The sequence below is a fragment of the Mixophyes fleayi genome, chromosome 1, assembly GCF_038048845.1.
Source record: "Mixophyes fleayi isolate aMixFle1 chromosome 1, aMixFle1.hap1, whole genome shotgun sequence".
NCBI classification, from domain to species: Eukaryota; Metazoa; Chordata; class Amphibia; order Anura; family Limnodynastidae; genus Mixophyes; species Mixophyes fleayi.
Window position 1 is genome coordinate 6,472,679 of NC_134402.1, and position 23,116 is coordinate 6,495,794.

General features: G+C 42.9%; 1 protein-coding gene across 1 annotated transcript in view; it reads right to left on the reverse strand.

Moving 5' to 3' along the window:
- Nucleotides 1-1,240: 1,240 nt before the first annotated feature.
- LOC142110918 (vomeronasal type-2 receptor 26-like) overlaps nt 1,241-23,116 on the reverse strand; it is a 98,938-nt gene continuing 77,062 nt past the window's right edge. Inside the window, exons 5-6 of the mRNA XM_075193786.1 lie at nt 12,766-12,888; nt 1,241-2,228 (exon numbers count right to left, since the gene is read on the reverse strand). Of these exons, the coding sequence (XP_075049887.1) occupies nt 1,327-2,228; nt 12,766-12,888 (1,025 nt within the window). The 3' untranslated portion in view covers nt 1,241-1,326. The remainder of the gene's footprint in view (nt 2,229-12,765; nt 12,889-23,116) is intronic.

Below are 23,116 nucleotides of genomic sequence, written 5' to 3' on the forward strand. Positions count from 1 at the left end.
AGTGATCTATCACCAGAACTTCAATAATCCGAGAAGACAAATTCTTCTCAGGCTGCAGCTATTTGTGCTCTGAACGGTTTATCTTTATCATAGCGCCATTCATAATAGCAATCTTTCTCCAATTTAGATGCATTACTGCACAGATGTTTTACTCTACTAGCATGCTTTTTCTGCATATTGCCAACAAAATGCCTCCCTTTATTACTATATATATATATATATATATATATATATATTCAGAGAGAGAGAGAGAGAGAGAAAGAATTCATACAATAGATTGATCCCATGAGAATCAAAACTTGTTCATAAAGAATAACTAGTAAGGGGACATATCATTTGAAAGAGGGGACTTTTCTCTTTCAAATGAAGGGATCCCTGCATTTATTAATACTTAATGATTTCTGCTGTAAATCCCACATGATTACCAGAGAATATGCCAGGAGTGAAGATGTCATCAAGCCTCGCTCTTCCCTGGCTCCCACCAGCAGTTACTAACTTTAAGGGCCTTTCATGTGTTTTACCCATTGGAACTCCTGCCAAGGAGGTGTAGGACTCATTCTGAGCACATTTGAGGTTTATTCTGAGAAAGAGTCCAACTTTTCCTAAACAGTGAAGGGTTCAAACAAGGAAATTAATTGATTCTTTGAATTCTGCCAAACAGGATATTTTAATGTGTTTCTATCAATATATAATTTAGCAATCTTGATATAGCGCTGTATTCTGGTTAGGTTTTTGTGGTTTTTCTGGAGGGAGGGAGAGGACAATAGTGGCAGCTGCTTCTTTTATCTGTAACTTGTGCAGTTCTCTTCTCCATGGAGTGAGACCTTCATTACATTATAGGAGCAATTATTTCAGCATATGATTCTTAGGGGAATATTTACTAAACTGCGGATTTGAAAAAGTGGAGATGTTGCCTATAGCAACCAATCAGATTGTAGTTATCATTTATTTAATACATTCTACAAAATGACAGACTGAATCTGATTGGTTGCTATAGACAACATCTCCACTTTTTCAAACCCGCAGTTTAGTAAATATACCCCTTAGTGTTTTTCCTTTTTGGTAGACTCACTGTAAAATATTTCATCTGTGGAACATTTGTTGTGAGATCACAAGAAATATTCATCAGGTATAACCCTTATTGAATACTTAGGACACATTATTACATTTTAAACTTCATTTAAAATTTTATTTTAATAGCATGCATATAGAAAACACTAACGTTAATTGTTTCTTTAAATTATATATTGCTTAAAACAATAATTGATTTGCACCACAACACAATAGAACAATACATTACTTTCCATTGCAAAGAAACAAATAATTTTATGAATAATGTTTCTCTAACAAATGTCTTTTACTGTTCATTTCAGGTCTCAGTAGAATATTGTAGCATTTAGGAAAAAATATACAGCTCAATATTCCAATACCAGAAGCCAATATAGCAAATATCTCTACAGTGACCATGTGCTTCCCCTTACTGCTCAGATAGGCAGGTATGGCACAGACCCAAACACTGCAGAACACCAACATGCTGAACGTGATGTATTTGGCTTCATTAAAGATGTCAGGTAATGTTCTTACCATAAAAGCTAGACCAAAACTCACAGCTGCCAGAAACCCCATGTAACCTAACATGAAATAAAAGGCAAGGACAGAACCCTCATTACACTGAATGATGATCATCCCAGGGTAAGAGTCAAACTCTTGAAAAGGAGGAGAAACTGACAACCAAATAGCACTGATGAGAACTTGAACAGATGAACAGATCAACACAACAGAATTTGGCAGTTTAATACCCAGCCATTTTCTCCAATAGCTTCCAGGTCTGGTGGCTTTGAAAGCGATGTAAACCATGATTGTCTTGGCCAGGACTGAAGATAAAGCAACAGTGAAAATTATTCCAAATGAAATTTGCCGTAACATGCAGGTGATATCCACTGGACGACCGATGAACAGATAGACACAGAGTAAACTCAGCTGGAGGGAGATGAGAAGAATGAAACTAAGGTTTCTATTATTGGCTTTTACTATGGGAGTGTCCCGAAATGAAACAAATATTCTGATTATATAGACAGTCAAGATAAAAAATAGCACAGATATTGCAGAAAAAACTATAGCAATTGTGTCCGATTGGTATGATAGAAATTCTGTTATCCTGGGGACACATGCGGCTTTCTTCTCATTGGGCCATTCATCATCAGGACATTTCTTGCAGCTTTCACTATCTAAAAAATGAATAAAGCAAAAATGTGGTATGTTAAAACATAATACTCCCACGTTGTCTCATTTATTTCTATTATCAATTTGCAAGTGCCTCCCACCCCTGAAGTGGAAGGAAAAAGCTAAATACAGCCAGCACATGCACATAGGAACACAGCTCCACAGACACTAAAAGAGGGATCCTAAATGTAAGTTTCTTATTGCATCTAAATTTGCTTCTCTGGAAAACTACAAACACCAAGACATCTTTATTCTGGGGCAGCACGGTGCCATAGTGGTTAGCACTGGGGTCATTAGTTCAATTCCCAACCATGACCTTATCTGTAAGGAGTTTGTATGTTCTCCTTGTGTTTGCGTGGGTTTCCTCCAGGTGCTCCGGTTTCCTCCCACACTCCAAAAATATACTGGTAGGTTAATTGGCTGCTAACAAATTGACCCTAGTGTGTTTGTTTGTCTGTCTGTCTGTCTCTGTGTGTGTATGTGTATGTGTGTGTGTTAAGAAATTTAGACTGTAAGCCCCAATGTGGCAGGGACTGATGTGAGTGAGTTCTCTGTACAGCGCTGCAGATTCAGTGGCGCTACTCAAATAAATGGTGATGATGATGATGATTCTGTATTTCTCCTAATGCTAAGGGTTCTATACTGCTATAATAACGCTACCATGGAAACCTCAAACAAAAAGAACTATTAAACTTTTAGTCTTAGTTAAAACTGAATATATATGTACACTGTGACCATATTGATGAATGCATGTGTACAAAACTCAAGCCACTACAGCACTACAGCAATGAGTGACATAATAGGGCACAACAATTAGCAATTACATGATGAGCAAACAGAAATAAGTTTTATAGTACATAGAGACTGAGCAGTTATCATACTAGTATAAAGCAACCATGGGTGCAACAATCAGGGCAAGAGATGATGAATAAGACAAGGCAGGAAGTGATTAACATAGGTGCAACAATAGCTATGATTGGGAAGAGAGGAAAACACGGTAACAAGGTAAGAGGGCCCTGATCATGATCGCTTACAATCTAGATAGAAGGGGCAGACACAAAATGGGTGATAAAGAGTGGGAGAGTAAGTGAGAGAGGGCAGCAGGGGATAAGTTAAGATGAGACGTGGCAGGCTTTGATGAAAAGATGAGTTTTAAAGGTGTGCTTAAAGTCTTGGATACTAGTGGATAGTGTGATTGGTGTGGGAGTGAGTTGCACATTTTAGAGAGTAACACAAGAAAGAAGTTACATTGATCAAGGTGAGAGATTACAAAAGAGTGAAAAAGAGTTTTGATGGAATCTATGGTGACATAGGTTTGATTCTTGGATATATTCCAGGGGTGGCGGTGTTAGGATTTGGAGAGGGACTATATGTGAGATTTGAAGGAGAGGATTACATCTAGGTAGGGAAGAAAAGAGGTTAGTGTAATCAAAGGTAAGAGGGGGTGTATGGAAGCCTTGGAGGGGGGTAGAGTGAGGACAAATGTTACAGTCTTGGACATATGAGTTTAAGAAAGCTCTGGGACGTCCCAGATGAGATGGCCGAGAGCCAGCAGGAAACTTAATACATAAGGAAATTGGGAGGTTAGGGGATGAAAGATAGATTTGGCTGTCATCATCATGTAAGTGGTAGTGGATGTCAAATGAGCTGATAAGTTCGTCAAGGGAGGAGATGTAGAGGGAGAAGAGCTGAGAGCCAATAATGGAACTTTGGTGAATTTCAACAGTTAAAGAAAGAGTGGGGTAGGTGGAGTCATGTGTAGAGATTGATAGGGAACAGTTGGTGAGGTAAGAAGAAAATCAGGAGAGGACTGCATTACAGGGAAATATCGATTGGAGTGTTTGCAAAAGGATGGAGTAGTAAACAGTATCAAAGGCAACAGAGAGGTCAAGAAGTATAAGAGTTCTCCCTTACACTTAGCAACGAGAAGGTAGTGATGGAATTTTTGGTAGAGTGGAGGGAGTGAAATTTTGATTGGAGTGGGTCAAGAAGGGAGTGAGATGAGAGAAAGGAGGTGAGATGGTTGTACATATCCAATTCAAGAAGTTTGGATGCAAAATGGAGGAGGAATATAGGGTGGTCATTTTCGAAGGAGAAAGGCTCAAGTGATGTATTTTGAGAAAGTTGAGAAAAGAGCATGTTTAAAGGAGGAGGGGAAGGCACCAGAAGGGAGAAATAGGTTGAGGAGGTGGGCAAGGTTAGAGCAGGCATCAAGAGAGAGAGAGGAGTGGAGGTGAGAGTTGATGTGGTCAAGTGGGCAAGTGGAGGAGGGAATGGGTGATAGAAGGGTGTTGACTTAATCAGATATCAGAGTGAAGAAAATGAAGGTGGGCTGCTTTGCCAGCAGGGTGACAGTCTAGAGCAGGGGTAGAGATAATCCAAAGAGGAGGCTGGGAGGGGGGACAAGGTGGGTAGATAAGGGGTAAGTGGAGTGACGTATGTACTCAATTTTGGAGCTGTAGTGTGTAGAAAAGTTAATGACAGAGAGTGAGGAGGAGAGTGAGTGAGGGGAAAGCAGGGAGTTGAAGGTGGCAAAGAAGCGTTGGTGGTTGGAGGGAAATTTGAGGTTTGAAGGCCTGTGACTGTTTAGTGAATGATAGGGCAGTAATGTAATAGGAGAGAATGAACTTGAAGTGAAGGAAGAAGCATAAATGTGTGATTTTCTCCAGAGCTGTTAAACGACATAGGAGTATTTATAAAGAGAGTGGGTAAGTTTGGAGTGCCAATATTGAGGAGGGTACTGACATAGGTATTGACAGTCTGGCCGACAGAGTGAAGTTCAGTGGTAAGAGGATGGTGAGTGGGGGAGGGGATAAGACAAAAAAGGAGGTAATCTTGGTAGAATCAATGATGTCCAGGTTACACCTGGTGAGAGTAACTTTAGGGGATGGGGAAGATGAGAAGGGCGGGGAAATTTTAAAAGATTGGAGATGGTGGTCAAAGATAGGGAACGGTGAATTGTTAAATCAGAGACTGTACAGAGGTGAAAAAGTCCAGATCAACAGCCTTTGATCAAGTTTCAAATTAACTTCAGTGACTCTTCATACTACATGTCGACTCCAATGTCAGCTTTTCTAAAGTAACACAAAATCTTCAAAAACTTTCCCATAAAGCAGAACATCACTGGTGTAAATGTTGTACCTCTAACGATGGCTTCACATATACTTCTGTATATCACTCCTATCAAAATGCTCTGGACACTGCAAAACAAACATACTTCCAATTTCTCATCTATTGTCAGCTGATCCCCGGCACTCTTAACTGGTACCGCCGGCAACTCCTTCAATCCCGGCCGCCACCATCTTCATTTAACCCAATCTATTTATTCCCTCTGCTCCCTTCCTATTGGATGATGTATTTTGGCTCCAAATTTAAAAGGCACATCCTTCAGATGTTTGGTACCTGTTGTTTTAGTTACCTCTGAGGTGCTAGACTTGGCTCCATTTTCTCCTGCTGTGTTTTCTCCCTTCTGGTGGACTACATTCCATTTCTACCTGTTGGCCACAGAGCTGACATTCTACAGAGTTCATCGCCATTCCAGTGGTAACCTGCTGATTGCAGAGCTGACTTTCCACAGTGGACTTGCCGCCTTTCCAGTGGTAACCTACTGTTCGCAAAGCTGACACTATAGAGAGCATTTTGCCACCATTCAAGTGGTAACCTGCATTCCGTGGAGTTCATACTTCACAGTGTACTTGCCGCCATTCTATTGGTAACCTGTTGTCCGCAGAAATGACGCTCTACAGAGTATTTCATTGCCATTCCTCCAGTGGTAAACTGCTACCTTTATTTCTAATCTCATCGTGTTGTCCGCCATTGCAAACCATCCTTGCACATTCTCCTAAAGATTGCGCCTGATATTCTTAGTAGCGGCTGTGACCTGCAGGACAGACACAGCAAAGACCAAACCGCCTTGCTGCGGGCCCTGGTGAAAACCGCCTTCCCGTTAGACTCTGTGTTTTACTTAAATAGTGCTAATCTAGGCAAATCAAAGAATCCATTACCCAACCGTGACAGCAAGAACAGGCCATGTCGGATCCGACTGGGGAATCATCAGCCAAAGACATGCTTCAGCATTTGCTTAACTGAGTGGAACAACAAGACAGTCCAACATCAACTCCTACAGTGTTTTCAGACGCTTGCGGCTTGCATTGACACTTTGCAAGCGTTTCTAGCTTCACCGGCTGAGAATACTCCTGCGCTAGTGGCAGCATCAGCTTCTACCTCTACCCTACATATTCCAGCTCCTTCCAAGTTTGATGAGGATCCCAAATCTTGTCGTGGTTTCCTGAGCCAATGCTCCATACAGTTCGAGTTGCAACCACAAAAATTCCCAACTCGATTCAAGCTGGCGTATTTAATTTCTTTGTTGTCGGGTCAAGCTTTAGCTTAGGCTTCCCCCCTCTGGGAGCAAGATGATCCACTCCTGGTAGACCGTGTTGCCTTCATTGCTGCATTTTGTAAAATGTTTAACGACCCCGGACAAGTAAATACTGCAGCATCCAGTATTCTTCGTTTCCGCCAAGGAACCTGTTTTGTGGTTCAATACGTTATTCCATTAAAATATTATAATCTGAATTTCACTGGAATACTGATGCTTTGGTGGCTACCTTCTGGAAAGGCCTCTGAGACAAAATTAAAGATGCCCCTTGCCTTGCAGGAGCTTCCAACCAACCTAGATGCTATGATTTTGTTATGTAATCGTGTGCACCTTCATCCAGTGTTGGAGGATGAGCCCATGCAAATAGGACGTTCTCGTCTGACTCCGGAAGAACGTGACAGGAGACTCAAGAATAAATTGTGCTTGTACTGCGCGGATCCTGGTCATCTGCTGAATGTCTGTCCCAAAGATTAGGAAATGCCAGGCCCTAACCTGCTCCCGAGAGGTCAGATGAGGGCTCTCTAAAACCTCTACCTCTCTTGAAATTCCTAAAATCTGCTCCTTTTCTGGCATTCTCCATGGCCTTAGGGTTTCATTTATATCTCTGCTCTCTTAGATCCAGGAGCAGTTTGGAATTGTATTTCACTTACTTTACTTCACCCCTGGAGGTACATGTTTCTATTACAACCATCGATTGGTTGCCCGAGCAATATCATTCATTCTTGGACGTCTTTGATAAAACCCGTTCAAAGCATTTGCTCCCTCATCGATCATGGGACTGTCCCATTGAACTTCAGCCATGGAAGACTCCTTCCAGAGGCCTGGCATTCCCCCTGTGTTTACCTGGGTCTCGGTCCATGTCTAAATACATTAAAAAAAATCTTCAACAGGGCTTCACCAGACCTTCTTCCTTGCCCGCCGGAGTGGGGTTCTTCTTCGTGAAGAAGAAAGATAGCTCCTTGAGGCCGTGTATTGACTATCGGGGGTCTCAATGCCATAACCATCAAAAACCGCTACCACATTCCTCTCACTAAGGAGCTCTTTGACCGTATCAAAGGAGCCAATGTCTTCACCAAATTAGATCTTCGCGGACATTATAAACTCATTAGGATAAAAGCAGGAGATGAATGGAAGACGGCGTTTAATACATGCAATGGTCATTACTAATACCTTGTAATGCGTTCAGTCTATGCAATGCACCGGCAGTTTTTCAAAGTTTTGTCAATGAAATATTCAGAGTCCTTCTCTATGTATGTGTGGCCGTGTACCTTGATGACATTTTGATCTTCACCAAAGATATTTCCTTTCACCGCCTCCATGTGGCAGAAGTTCATTCCAGGTTACTCCTAAACCAACTCTTTTGTAAACTTGATAAGTGTTCTTTCAAATTTCATCAAATGCCTTTCAGGGTTACATTGTGTCTGGATCTTTATTGTGAATGGATCCTGATAACATTAGAGCATTCTGCAGTGGCCACTTCCATTAGTCCTCAAGCCTATTCCTTGCGTTCGCCAATTATCAAAGGCATTTCATCAAAGATTATTCCACCATTGTGGCTCCTATCATGGCTCTTACTTGGAAAGGTTCTAATCCCGAATCTTGGTCTACAGTCGCCTTGGAGGCCTTTGAGTTCTTTAAGAACGCCTTCGTGTCTGCACCTGTCCTCAGACAACCTGACACCTCCTTACCGTTCTTCCTGGAGATTGATGTCTTTAATGTGGGCAAAGGAGCAGTCTTTTCGCAGAAGTCACCTTGAGGGCAGTTTCATCCTTGTGTTTTTTCTGTAGGAAATTTCTTCCTGCGCAGAAGAACTATGCCATTGGAAACAAGGAATTACTTGCCATCAAGGCAGCTCTTATCGAATGGCGTTATTTCTGGAGGGTGCTCAACACCCAGTTATCATTTTTACTGACCATAAGAACCTTCTATATCTCCAATCAGCACAATGTCTGAATCTCAGACAAGCACAGTGGTCACTCTTCTTTTCCCGTTTTTACCTTTGCATAACCTTCAAACCAGGGGAGAATAACAAGAGGGCTGATCTTGTGCATTTTCTTTGGACATTTTTTTGGAGTAAACTCCTTTTTGTCCCATCCTGGACCCCAAATGTCTCATATCCTCCACAGTGCTCACATCTCCAACCCTTCCACCTGGGAAGACTTTTGTTTTCCTCTGGTCTCCGCAAAAAGCTCCTGTGTCATTTCCATTCTACTAATTTTTCCGGTCACATGGGGGTCTATAAAACCATCAAATTGTTGTCTAGAGGCTACTGTTGGCCAAGCCTACACTTCAATGTTAAGAATTTTGTTTCTCCTGTGGTATTTGCACCCAACACAAGTCTGCCCACCAGGCTCCCTCCTGCCAGTTACTTCTGTTACTCATTCCACAGGAACCTTGGACCCATATCAGTATGGACTTATTACAGACCTTCCACCCAACAAGAAATGTACCACTATATGGGTTGTAGTGGATCAGTATTCTAAAATGGCTCATTTCATCCCACTGTCTGGTCTTCCCTACTCTCCGGTTTTGGCATCTCATTTTGTTAAGGATATATTTTGTCTGCATGGCTATCCCGCCCATACAGTCTCAGACCAGGGCATCCAGTTCGTGTCTAAGTTCTGTCGATCTCTCTGCAAACTGTTGGAAATTAAATTGAATTTTTCCTCTTCATACCACCCCCAATCCAACAGGCAGACCGAACGGGCGAACCAGGATTTAGAGACCTCAGGATGTTTTCTTCGGTCAACCAATACAACTGGGTTGTCTTGGTTGACCTCCTACCTTGGGTTGACCTTCTACCCTGGGCCGAATTCACCCAATATAATGCTTTTCATGAATCTATCACTACTTCAGCCTTTTTTGTGGTCTATGTACATCATTCTTCTCTTCCCAAATTTTCATCCCTCCCTCCCACGTTCCTGCTGCTGATATATTACTCTGGTATTTTCTCTCCATCTGGACTCAAGTAAGGTCCTGTCTTAAGAAATCCTCCATTCGCTACAAACTGTTTGCAAATAAGAAACGACAGGTATTTCCTGTCTTTAAAGTCGCAGATAGGGTGTGGCTATCCACCCAAAATATATGTCTCAAGGTTCCAGGTATGAAACTGGCTCCGCGGTTAGTTGGTCCTTGTAGTATTTCCCGGGTCATCAATCCTGTCTGTTTTAAATTGCAGTTACCTGCCTCTCTTCTTATTTCTAAATCCTTCCATGTTTCTCTGCTGAAACCTTTGATTATAAATCTTTTTTCATCTGTATCATCCTACACTATTCCAACAATTCATCATAAAGAGGAGTTTGAACTCAATCAAAATCTTGGACTCCAAGTACTATAAGGGTGGCCTAAAATATCTGGTGGACTGGAAGGGCTTTCACCCTGAGGAACGCTCCTGGGTGTGTGCCTCCGACATTCACGCAACTTTATTTTTGGAAAAGTTTCATGAGAAGTTTCCCATGAAGGCTAGCAGTAGGCGCGCTGGGCCCAGCTTTAAAGGAGGGGGGTACAGTCACACGTCGGGTGATCGGGCTGCACACCCGATCCCCAGCGCTCTTACCTGGTACCGCCAACAGCTGCCTCCGTCCCAGCCACCACCATCTTCATTTCGGGTCTACGCATACCTATTACCACCCATTGAACAATCCGAACAGGACAATAGCCCTCTGACAAACATTGCTGTGTGACCGGTTCATATAGCATACTAATCCTTTTTTGTTTTTTTTTGTTTTTTTTATTTTAGCTTTGCAATCAGATTGGACTGAAATACAATATGTAGATTTATCCCTATGTATCCAACTCCCATTGTCCGATAGATTATAAGCCTGAGAGCAGGGCTGTCTCATCTCTTTGTCTGTTTTACCCAGTTTGCTGATAACTGTGTTTGTCCCCAGGGCCACCGAGAGGGGGGGGGGGTACTAATTACCCGGGCTCGGGCATGTCAGGGGGCCCTACTCGGGCCCTTGCGCTGCCGATTTTTTATTTATTTTTTTCAAAGCGATTTATTTTATTTATTATTTTTTTTGCGGTGGGGGGGGCTCGGTTGTTGGTAGGGGGAGCAGGGTAGTGAAAAAACAAAACAAAACAAACTTACGTGATCGCGGAGCCGGTGTCCCTCCTCACTGCTGCTCTGTGCTCCATTCAGACTGTCTGAATGCCGGGTGTGACATCATCATGTCATGCCCAGCATTCAGTCAGTCTGGAGCAATGGAGCACAGAGCAGCAGAGAAGACCAAGAAAGAAGACAGGAGAAAAGGTAAGTGAAGGGAGAAAAAACGAGGGGGGCGCACAGGGGGGTTAAAAACGGGGGGAGACGGGGACGCAGCATGACAGGGGTTAAAAAATGAGGGAGGCACAGAGGGGTTAAAAAACGGGGAGGCAGCATGACAGAGGGGTTAAAAAATGAGGGGGGGCACAGAGGGGTTAAAAAACAGGGGGGGTGGCAGCATGACAGAGGGATTAAAAAACGAAAGGGGCACAGAGGGTTGAAAAAACGGGGTGGTGGCAGCATGACAGAGGGGTTAAAAAATGAGGGGGGGCACAGAGGGGTTAAAAACAGGGGGGGCTGCATGACAGAGGGGTTAAAAAATAAGGAGGGGCACAGAAGGGTTAAAAAACGGGACAGCATGGCACAGTGGGGTTAAAAAACAGGGGTTAAAAATTGAGTCTAATCAATCTGCTAGTTCTCTTGTGATAGCTGGGGTAAATGGTAGATGAATAGTAGTCTAATTGGCTGTCACAGAAATAAATACTCCATCGTCTCCTACTCTAATTACCTCTGATGAATCCATATTATATGGGGAAATTTGTAAGCTGATGCTGCTTGCTATATTTCTACCATGTTATGGTTCCTATAATATTATAAAAAATACCTGGAAATTATCTTCCATTATTGCTTGTTATGGAGACAGAGTATATCTTACCTAACCACCAGCAAAGACCTGTCAGTTGGACCCTAAATAGAGTGGTTATAACATCCATTACAGCTGTGACCAGGTATCTGATCATAATCTCGGGAAGAAGTGAAGATAATAGTGGGAGACCAGGCTGAACTGCACTGCTGCTGTTTCTTTGGAGAACTTTCTTATTTGGGTGGTAAGATTCAAGACTGGCTCCATGGTCTCCTATGTGCGGAGTTTGCTCTGCTAGATTGGGACACTGAACTGCATTTATAGGATTCAGATCTTATTCATGCTCTATTATCTATTATAGACAGTAAGTTACAATCCATTCCCTTGATGTTGTTGGTTGCAGGAATATTTTAGTTACATGTTTGTAACAGTTGCAGCTTAGTTTATTTTACATCTATTCTAGTGTGTATCTTTTTATCTATGAGTTAGATTATTTTACATTTACGTCTCTGCTATAGGGGAGCTGCATCAAAATACATGTCCTCATCATCACCACTTGAAACAATGTCAGAAGCACTTTCTGAAAATTGATTATCTTATGCAATTTCATTTAGTCAGGAAATGTCAGCAATACAAACACACATTACTTTGTACTGTATACAACTGATGCGTATTTGACACAAATTGGATTTTTCTTGAAGTATATAATAATTGGTTGAGGAATCATCAGTGACCATTTCCATTCCCAAGTTACCACAGACACGATCACTGCTTGTTATTGTATAATGTACCTGGCAGTGTGGGGGTTTCCTCCTGTTTTGCCTGTAACTTTACTGTTGTTATTTGCTATAATAACCTTTAATGTATGTCTGACACTGTATCACAGTAATATGTTTGCTTATTTGGAAAAATGTAATATAGCAAAAATGTATAAACATTTATAGAGCACGGGTATAGTTTTGATAGATAACTCTGTACACAGTAAGTATATAAGAGGTATGGAAAATGCATCATACGCATAACATAACATAACATTACACTTGAGTAGATCACACTGTAATATTCTAGTGATATTTCATGAGCTGAACAGAAATCTACACGTAGGTGATTCGCTTCATTCAGTTCAGTGTCATTTAATTGTCAGATTCAGTATGTTTGGTAAATGGATCATGTATTTAACATTGAATATTACAGAATATTACAGAACTGTGAATTGCCAAATTAAATAAATCGATCTTCTTTACTTCTCTCTACAATGGACACAGTGCAACAGGCAGGTAACTTACATTTTCCAATAAAATATAAGATATTTACCAGATGTATTAGATATTTCTCCTTCTGAACACAGAATACAGTCATAGCAGCAAATGGGAGATCCTTTCCTTATTGCTCGTCTGCTTCCCGGAAGACAGATTGCAGAACACAACCTTGTGGAGCCTAGGAAATACAAACATTAAATTGTCATTGCAATCCTGCTTTCCAAGTATGTTATTGTTTTACTTGTAATTTAAATGTGTACTCTGTTCGAGCCTAATAAATACATTATTTTAAATAAAATCAAATTATCGTGTTATTGTAGCAGTTTCATAACGTGATCCTTCTTTATAATTCAAGATTAGAGCACAGGAGAGAACTGGTGCATTACTGAGGATGGTGTTATATAAAGGGTAATCTATAACAGCACTGATACATTTTGATGAAATTTTGTGTAGATATTATCCAGTAAACGTGACATTATAAAGGGTGCATTATAAGCAGAGAACACAATAGTATAGCTACTTCCTGTAACAATAATATGAGAGATACAACAAATGCTATCCCTGAAAAAAAAACATTGCAAAGCAACATCTAGACTAGCTGTACATTAAAAAGCGTCACTTAAACCTATTTAGCTGAAAAATATCAAGGCATTTTTAAAAATTTCCCGCTGATAGTTGTGTCTGACAGAGAGAACAGAAGAATGCAGTGCACTTTTAACTGTGCTGTCACAATATAATAGAGAGCATTTTTAATAAATGGACAATTAGACATTTTACCCAGGCAAAGAATCTGACTTGCATAAAGTATACCCACAAATGTGATTATCCTTCAACACAAGTGTACTAAACTGTAGTTTGAGATTATATTTATATGTTGAGGACCCATTAATGTGATTTTTGTCCGCCAATCAATGTCGTAATAAAATCCAGATGCAGACTGCTATAAACTGATATTGGCAGAACCTTTTGGTGTCTGCAAGGTATCAGCAGTGCTAGATAGGAATGTTATTCCGAACAGCGTTAAACTTAACTGCGTTATTGGTTTATTTGAGAACAGTAACAACAGCTGTGATGCAGGTGCACACAGGGTTAAAGGCTGCAGCAGTTGTAACAGTTGTAGAATGCAGTTTGGGTCATAAGGTCATACATTAGGGTAATAGGATCATACAGCAGCAGGATGCTAATGTCATTAATCATTGCCCCTGCACCAGTATTTTACTAGAGGACCAACAGAGAGAATGTAAGAGAGGAGACAGCACATGGTTACATGTGTAAAACATAACACTTTATCAAAATAAATTTTTTCCTGTATCCAGAAAACATGGGGTTAATAAACAAAACAATCAAACAGTGAAACATATCAACATTAATCAATCAAGCAGGTTCCAGTCTACATTTCAACAGGAGCATAAAAGACCTGCTTAAAAACATCTTCAATTGTGCTGTATTCCTATGACCTGTAGATTAGACCCAAAATCTAATCCATTTGCCGGCTGTTTCTGAGGTTTGGACCCAAGCTTTCCGGTACCACCACTCTGGCTACTACCCATGCAGCCCTGGTCAGTGTGATAGGCCAGGGGGGATCCATCCACAGCTTCCCTGATCCATAGTAAGAGGTCAGGAGTACCAGCCCAGGTACACCAGCAACAAGATACGTTAGCCAGTTACCCAGAAGAAACCTGGTTCTAGATGCTGGTATAGGAGTCCAGTGTTGTAAGCCCCTTCTACTGTGGCAAGAGGGCGCATTTGAGATAATGAAAGGGAATGGTGGCAAAGTAAGCCCAGCCGGTTCCCAGCAGCAACAGACAGGGTAACACAGGCGGTCCATCCTATCATAGAATTCCGGTGGCAAGCGGCAATATAACCCCGGCCAGCTTTTCGTGCAGCAGTCAGGAGAGCCGAGTTATTCAGGAGAGGAATAACTGAAGCCAGGAGAACGCACAGGATGTCGAAGTACAGTGTAATGGAGACCTTGAGATACTATGCCAAACAAAGAATTTGTAAATTTCTTACACAGCGACAAGGAGCGAAATGAAAAAGTCACTGAGAACCTGGGATGCACAGTATACGTCAGCAGATAAGGAAACTGACAGTGACCTGGAGGAGACATTACCTTCACACCTACAGGTACCTGCAGTAACATCCCAGAACACAGCACTTATTTTCAGCAACAGTCCCCTCTCACAGAGTGAACCAGTGATGCAAGTTCAACAACGTGATGAGGGTAACTTTTCTGTACTAATGCAGGATCTGGAGTCCCTGGGAGACAAAAAAACTGAGGCGGAGCGGTTGCTTATCATCAAGTTGTGGGGCAAACAGTGGACACCACCTCCTGCAGCAGCCAGTGAACTGTCATCTGCTGCGCCCAGATTGGGATCGCTTCACTTTACCAAATTTGATGACACGGTTGGAGATATTGATGGACACTTGCATGTGTTTGAAATGTCTTGTAGCCTCCGTGCCTTGCCCAAACAGGAGTGGGTGAAGTGTCTACAAGGTCGTGCAGTCAAAGCTTATTGCAGAGTGGCTCCAGAGTACTGTGCAGACTACGACATGGTAAAATGGCCCCTCCTTAAGCGCTATGTTATTACCCCGGAGACCTACTGGCAGAAGTTTCAGGACTTGGCTAAAAGCACCCATATCAGCTTTGAAGAATTTGCCATCCAGTTGCAGTAGTTGGCAATAAGATAGAATAATGGAACTGACACCAAGTCCTGGGAAGAATTAGTGGACTTAATTTGCAGAGAGCAACTTCACCGCCGCTGCGCGTCGAAGGAGAAGTAGTGTGTATTGGACCGTAGCCTAGCAACCGTGGAAAAAGTGGCCCATCTGGCAGATCAGTATGTGGCAGTGAGGCCACACTGGGAGAAGCGCCATGTTAACAGCAAACCCCAAAAAACTGTACAATCAGGGGGACACCCCTCTTCTACTCACCACCAAAAGCAAGTACCTAACCCTTTGGGTGCCACTCACTAGCCACCGCCCGCCCTGTCCCTGGAAATGATCAGAGAACATCGGAGCCCAGCATGGTAAGGAAGTGCTACAGCGGCGGGAAAACCGGTCATTTAAGAATGGACTGTTCCACAGCAACAGCACCCCAGACTCGTGCCCCTAATTCGAGTCCTGGGGCCCGGCTGACTTGCTTAACTGGTGAAGGTGAGCCATTAGAGACTGTTTGCACCCCTGCCAGCCCAATGGAAGGTGCCGTGTCTGAAAGTGACTCTGTGGAGAGTCACCTGTGTGTTCAAAAGACCCCCAAAAACATGTGGGGAAACCTGCAGCTGGTCCAAGTGGGAGGAGTCCACCCCTGGAGGGTGAAGGAGTGAGAGACTCAGGGGCCTCAATCACTGTAGTGAGTCCCCATCTTATTGATCCTGCTGCAGTATTGCAGGATAGCACTGCCAAAGTTACTATGGCAGATGGACTGGAGAAGGAAATGTCTGTTGCAAGAGTGTTTCAGGACTGGAGAGATGGCCAGGAGTTGCGAGATGTGGCAGTTATGGATATCCTCCCAACTTATGTGATTTTGGGCAACGATTTTGGGGTTGGAATTGTGACCGCATTTCTCAACTCCATTACCCGGAGCCAAGCTGCGAAACTACAGTCTTCAGGATCTACACCCGCAAAGCCCAGCCCAGAGGAAAAGACCACAGCTGCTAGAAAACAGCCATCACCAGTACAGCAGCTTCAGTCACCCCAGAGGAAAAGACCACATCTACTATCTCTTCAGGAAACAGCCAGCCCATTGCCTCTGGAAAGACTACATCCCTTAGCAATGCAGAGGATGTTGTCTCGTGCCAACCTGATCTTGTGAGGGTGCCCAGTGAATCTCCTGTCCATAGTAGTATGCCAGTTCCAGCAGTGAGTATAGCTGACCACAATGAACCCCCTTTCACTGACCCCACTTTGACTGACCCTAGTCAACACTACATAGACCCCCCTGCAGCGTATCCTGACTTAGACAATAGTGAGGGCTGCAGGGAAGAGTTCAGGGCAGCGCAGCTCTCTGATCCCTCACTGGAAGGTATGAGGCGCCAGGCTGAAGGCAGCCTTCCAGCGAGGGAGGTGGGGAGTGTGACCTGGCGCAAAGGGTTTTTGTACCGTGTAGCTAGGAAGATAAATGGGGATAGACCAGTCTGGGAACAAGTTCAACTGGTGGTACCACGGGGCTTTCGGCCGCAACAAATGTCAGTTTCCCATGAAATCCCTATGGCGGGACACCAGGGCAGAGACTGAACACTGAAGCGCCTAACACAGAACTTTTTCTGGCCTGGAATGTCTGATGATGTCATCAATGTCTGATGATGTTAGGGCAGAGAAGTGCTAGATGGGGATGTCAGAGGTACAGTACCTGGGTGATTTTGAAGGGGGAGGAAGGGTTAGGTAAGATCTAGCTGAGGTATAGACAATCCAAGACTAGCCCCTGCCCTCGACCCAGTTACATGTACTGGCATTCTTAATGATTGCAGGGGATTACAGATGTTCTGTCCCAGACTTTAGTACTGTAGCGAAGCCCCTGACAGATCTTACTAAGAATAAACTCCCCAAAGAAGTTGACTGGACACCCGCTTGTTAGCTGGCATTTCATTTATTAAAGGAAGCCTTGGTTCGTGCTCCTGTACTGTTGTCGACTAATTATGACAAGGACTTTATTGTGCAAACAGTAGCGTTACAGTATTGACTGGGAGCAGTACTTAGCCAGGTGGGGCCAGATGGGCAGAAGCACCCTGTGGCCTATTTGAGCAGAAAACTGCAAAAATGAGAGGTGGGGTATGTTTTTCCATTGTGTGAGCAGTGATAAAACTTCAACCTTATTTGTATGGACAACATATTACTGTGGTGACTGATCATAATCCTTTAAAGTGGCTGCAACACACCTCAGGGGAAAAAATCCATTTGTTGCGCTGGAGCCTTGCACTTCAAATTGATGAATTTGACATAAATCACAAGCAAGGAAAGGCTCACAGCAATATGGATGGGCTGTCGGCAGGAAGAGGCAGAACCTCCGGGTAATCCTAGGAGACGGCGGACCAGTAGCCAAATCGTTTGGACATGGCACGCTGGTTGCCACATGGATAAGGGGGTTAGGAGTGTGACTGGATCACTGATAAAGAACTTATGGTATAAATTTATTTAAAGGAAATAGCGCATGGCAGGGCGCTTATTTATATAATTGCACATGCACTTATTTTTGATATTGTGTATATTTTGGTAAAGGAAATCGTTATTTTTGAGACCAGGGTAGAATTTTTTTTTTTTCTGTTTTTACCTTTCTAAAGCAAATGCTTTAGTTCTGATGTATATATCTGATACAATGAGCCTTTGTGGATGGAAGCCTTTTGTCACAAATCGGGATCTTAGCCGCACTTACCTCATCCGCCGCTGTCATATCACGGCTACCTGGGTCCCTTCTGGTCATCTGCAGCATTCCCGTTCTCCACATCTCCGTTTGTAAACAAACACATACTGTTTGTTCTGCTGCATGGGTGCGACCATCTTGGATGCAGTCAGGTGATCATTCCAAACCAACCAGATTCAGAAGCTGTGATCACATGAACTGATCAGCCAATAGTTGTTTGGGACATCCTATTTAAACCTGCTGCTGTGATCTGTTCATTGCCAGAACAACACACTTATCTCCAGAGCATAGTTCTTGGCTCCTGGTTCCAGTGTTCCTGTCTGCATAACTAAAGTGCAGTGTTCCTGTCTGCATAACTAAAGTGCAGTGCTCCTGTCTGCATAACTAAAGTGCAGTGCTCCTGTCTGCATAACTAAAGTGCAGTGCTCCTGTCAGCATTTCCAGACTGCTCATTCCCCTGCTATATTTTTCATTCAGCAAGAACATGAGCAGGAAGATTATCCAGGCTGCTAGTTTCTGTTTCAGTCCTGCTCCAGCTAGGCCCAAGGGTCCTGAATCGGATCAATAAATTCAGACGACCGTGACACCTTTTGTGTATTGTGATGTGGGGGAGTGGGTTGTTTGGGGTTTGTGATGTTCTGTGGAAGTGTGTATTCGGAACTGTCTGAGAAGGGACTTATGTTGGTTGGATCTTTTGTGTGAGGGTCCAACATTGAAGGCAGGAATGTTCAATTAAGATTTTCACAGATAAGTGTAAATATTGTTAGGATTGCAATGCAAGTAAATCCATGTTTGTGTAAACACATTCCATCCTGATTCTAAAAATCGCATCTGTCTAAAACTGTATAAAAGGTACTGGCTTGTATTGAACACTTGTTCTTCTGATTTTATCTAACCTGCTCGCCTAGTACCTTTAACCAGGTGAGAGCAAATAAACACCTTGCTTCAAAGATCTGCTTGAAAACATATTTCATAGTGCTGAATTCCTGTGACCTGCAGATTAGACCCACAATTTAATCTGTTTGCCAGCTGTTTCTGAGGTTTGGACCCAAGCATTCTGGTACCACCGCTCTGCGTGCTACCCATGCAGCCCTGGTCAGTGTGATAGGCCAGGGGGGTACCATCCACAGCTTCCCTGTTCCATAGTAAGAGGTCAGGGGTACCAGCCTAGTTACACCAGCAGCAAGATATGCTAGCAGCGTCAGTTACCCAGAAGAAACTCGGTTCTGGATGCCAGTATAAGAGTCCAGTGTTGGCAGCCTTTGTACGCCCCTCCTACTGCGGCAAAATGGCGCAATTGAGATAACGAAAGGGAACGGTGGCAAAGTAAGCCCAGCCAGTTCCCAGCAACAACAGAAAGGCTGGCACAGGCGGTCCATCCTGTCACAGATTTCTTCCCACCACTGCCACCAGAAATCGCAAAAATACTCTGTTAATGGGTTAGTTTAAACTATATTTTTGGTGGTTCCCTGAGGCAAGACACTTATGCAGCTGTTGAAGTGAGTTGCCTGCACCTTTACCGAAGAATCGACTGAACTGACCGATGACCAGCGTTCTACTGGAACATCATAAACCCTGAACCAATTAAGAACTTTCTTAGTATTATCTTTGTGTACGATGTGAATTCATCACTGTTCTTTACAAACCAAAATGTATATAAACTAGCTACTGGTACAGTAACAGCCTCTTTGACTACAGACTTCAGAATTAATGAGCTGTTACTGGAATCAGTGCGCACCCGTATGTATCGGTTATACTTTATGATATTTTTCTTTTGCATTAAATCTCTTTGTGATGTGGTACCATGCTAATCGCATCGGACAATCTTTATTGGTGATGATGGAAACTGACATTACAACATTAACACCCTCAGCTTCAGACACACTTTCTGCTACCTGTATAACTAGCATTATACATTTTTTCTGTGGTTATTCTTCCATCATCCCGCACGGTGGTGCTGTTTATGAAACGCCACATCTCTGGATTTTATGAGATATTTATTTGTAATGTCTCAAAGGCTGTATCCTTTACTCTCCTGGCAATATGAAGTATTATACGTTCACATGACTTGGGATCCAGCTTCATTCTTCGTTCTTTGAATATGTGTAAAAAACACCTTACAGACGTAGACACAGAGATTACTGACATTTGGCATTTTTTTCCTTTCACAGACACTGTGAGCACAGTGGAGATGTTGCCTATAGCAACCAATCAGATTCTATCTGTCATTTTGTAGTGTGTACTAAATAAATAATAACTAGAATCTCATTGGTTGCTATAGGCAACATCTCCACTTTTTCAAACTCGCAGTTTAGTAAATATACCCCTATGCCTCTATGCTGTCCCAGTTAAAATTAAAAACCTTTAAAGCATGCATCTCATAGTTATTGATCTTAGCTATCTCCCTACAGAACATAAATTTCTTTCTATACCTCTATAGAGCTAAACAATGTTGCACCAGAGTTAGAGCTCTCAGCATGTCATGTGATGGTAGAGGGGGCAGAAGAAAGGGAACAATGTCAAAGTGAAAACATAACTCAGAGAAGTGTGCCAAAGAATCTCTGCTCTCGAGATCATTTACTATGTGACTGTTGTTGTCATGGTAATCATGTAACAGTGTGAAAATTAAGATGAATTATTTACATTAATAGCAGTCTGACAAAACAAACCAAGGGAAAAGGATAATTGCCAATCTGCATCCTATAGCCAGCCACAATGACTTATGTTAAAATGTAGTCTTTCATTTGATTGCTGCTTTAAAGGAAATATTTCATAAAATACAGTTATGTATGAATTCTGGCAAAGAAAGAGATCACAAAACTTTGGATGAACAGGTTGTGACCAACCTTAACTCGATCCAACCTCAAAGATTTAATTATGGAAAAATTCAGAAAATCACATGACAAATGAAATTAAAAAATATTACATATAAGGCCACTGACTTCACACAACATCCCCTGTGGCATCAACTATTATATTAATAATCAAAGATTATGACCCAGCATGGATCTGATAACCACCATTCCTCCCCATCCATCGCTTTGGAAGATGCTTATTTAAATTGTTTGGATGAACTTTGTTTATTCTGCTTATAGAGACACAACCTCATGGACAGTCTTGAAGTTATCTGTGTGGCTTGGGTTAAGAGACATGTTCAGGGTTATCCACCTTGTACTTAAATGCTAGGTCAAATGCAAGTGTCCCTTTTGAAGTATAATCCTACCTATTTCCTGACCAGCAAGTCCCTCCCACTGTGAAAATTAGAAGTTGGAAATCTCTGAAGCCCCTTCCAAGTCACAAAAGCATGAAAGAGGTTAAAACAGGGAGTTGCTCCTAATTAACTTAAATTCAGTTATTCATCAACTGGTTTGAGCAACTATTATTCTCCCTTCTACTCTTCAAGACTCCTGTGCACAATACCTGCAGCGAAAAATCGACGGGAGGTTCGACATTTATTCTAACCCCATTTAAAAACTGTCCAGGATCCAATTGGACCAACTCGCATTGGTTTCATCTCAAACGGTGCAGCGGTGTTGAAGATATTCTGTAACAAACATTGAAACAAACTTATTTTTTAATTTATATAGATGTTTTTCAAATTCATCCAGTGGAAGACCAGGAACAAGCTCCCTGGGTAAAAGTTCAGCCCAGCATACACTAAAGAGATGTCTGACCAGAACCCAAATCCCCCTAAAACCTAGCCAGAATCCCACTGGGCCACCATAACTACCGGTGTAGGGGTGTCCGAATGCATAACCGGAGATACAAATAAACCAAATCCATCCACTGGAAGGCCAGGAACAGGCTCCCCTGGGTCAAAGTTCTGGCAGCGTACACAAAAGGCTGTCAGACCATGACCTCAACCGCCTAATATGTCTTCTGGGATCCAATGTTACCAGTCTGGGAAGTTTTCTTCAATTCCTTCGAGTTGAAGGCTCAGTGCAGGCTCCACAGGTGAAAGTTTTGGCAGGTATACAACAACAGGAGGTCTGAGCTGGACTGGAAACTTCCTAAAACCTGGTCAGGATCCAACTGGATCACCTTGTGCTGGTTTCGTGCCAATTGGTGCAGAGGTGTCCAAATGCATTACTGGACAGACAAAAAAAAACAATTCCATCCAATGGAAGGCCCAGAACAGGCTCCCTGGGTCAAAGTTCTGGCCAGCGGGATGTTTGACTTCAGACCTAAACCCCTCTTTAGAGATCCAATGTTAACAGTCTGTGAAGTTTTCATCCAAATCCATCCAGTGGAAGGCTCAGAATAGGCTCTGCTTGTCAAAGTTCTGGCAAGTGTAAACCAATGGGAGGTCCAACCTTGACCCTAACCCCCGTAATACCTGCCCAGGATCCAACTGCACCATCTCACATTGGTTTCATTCCAATTATTGCAGGGGTGTCCGAATGCAAACAAACCAAATCCATCCAGTGGAAGGCCCAGAACAGGCTTCCCAGGTCAAAGTTCTGGCCAGTGTACACCAACAGGAGGTCCGTCTGAGACATACACCCCCTAGTATACATATACACCCTGCCACGGGCGAGGAAGTCCGTCCTCTCATTTCATCCTCCCCCCTTCTACCTGTCACCTGGATCCTATCCCTTCTCACCTGCTTTGCTCCCTTTCCCCCACCACCTACTCCCACCTTGCTCACCTCTTTAACATGTCCCTCTTCACCAGCATCTTCCCCTCTTCTTTTAAACATGCTCTCGTCTCATCCATTCTAAAGAAACCTAATCTTGACCCCACTTCACTCTCTAACTACTGCCCCATTCCTCTTCTCCCCTTTGCCTCCAAAATACTTGAGAGGCTCGTCTGCACTGTCTCACCACTTACGTTTCTGAACACTCCCTCCTTGATCCTTGTCAGTCTGGTTTCTGCCCCCTCAACTCCACTGAAACTGCCCTGGCTAATGTTACCAGCGATCTCCTCTTGGCTAAAGCCAGGAGCCATTTCTTCCTACTGATCCTCCTGCTTCATACCCTCCGGTCCAGTGGCCTCTCCGTCCTTTCCTGGCTCACCTCTTACCTTGAAGACCGTTTGTTTTCTGTTT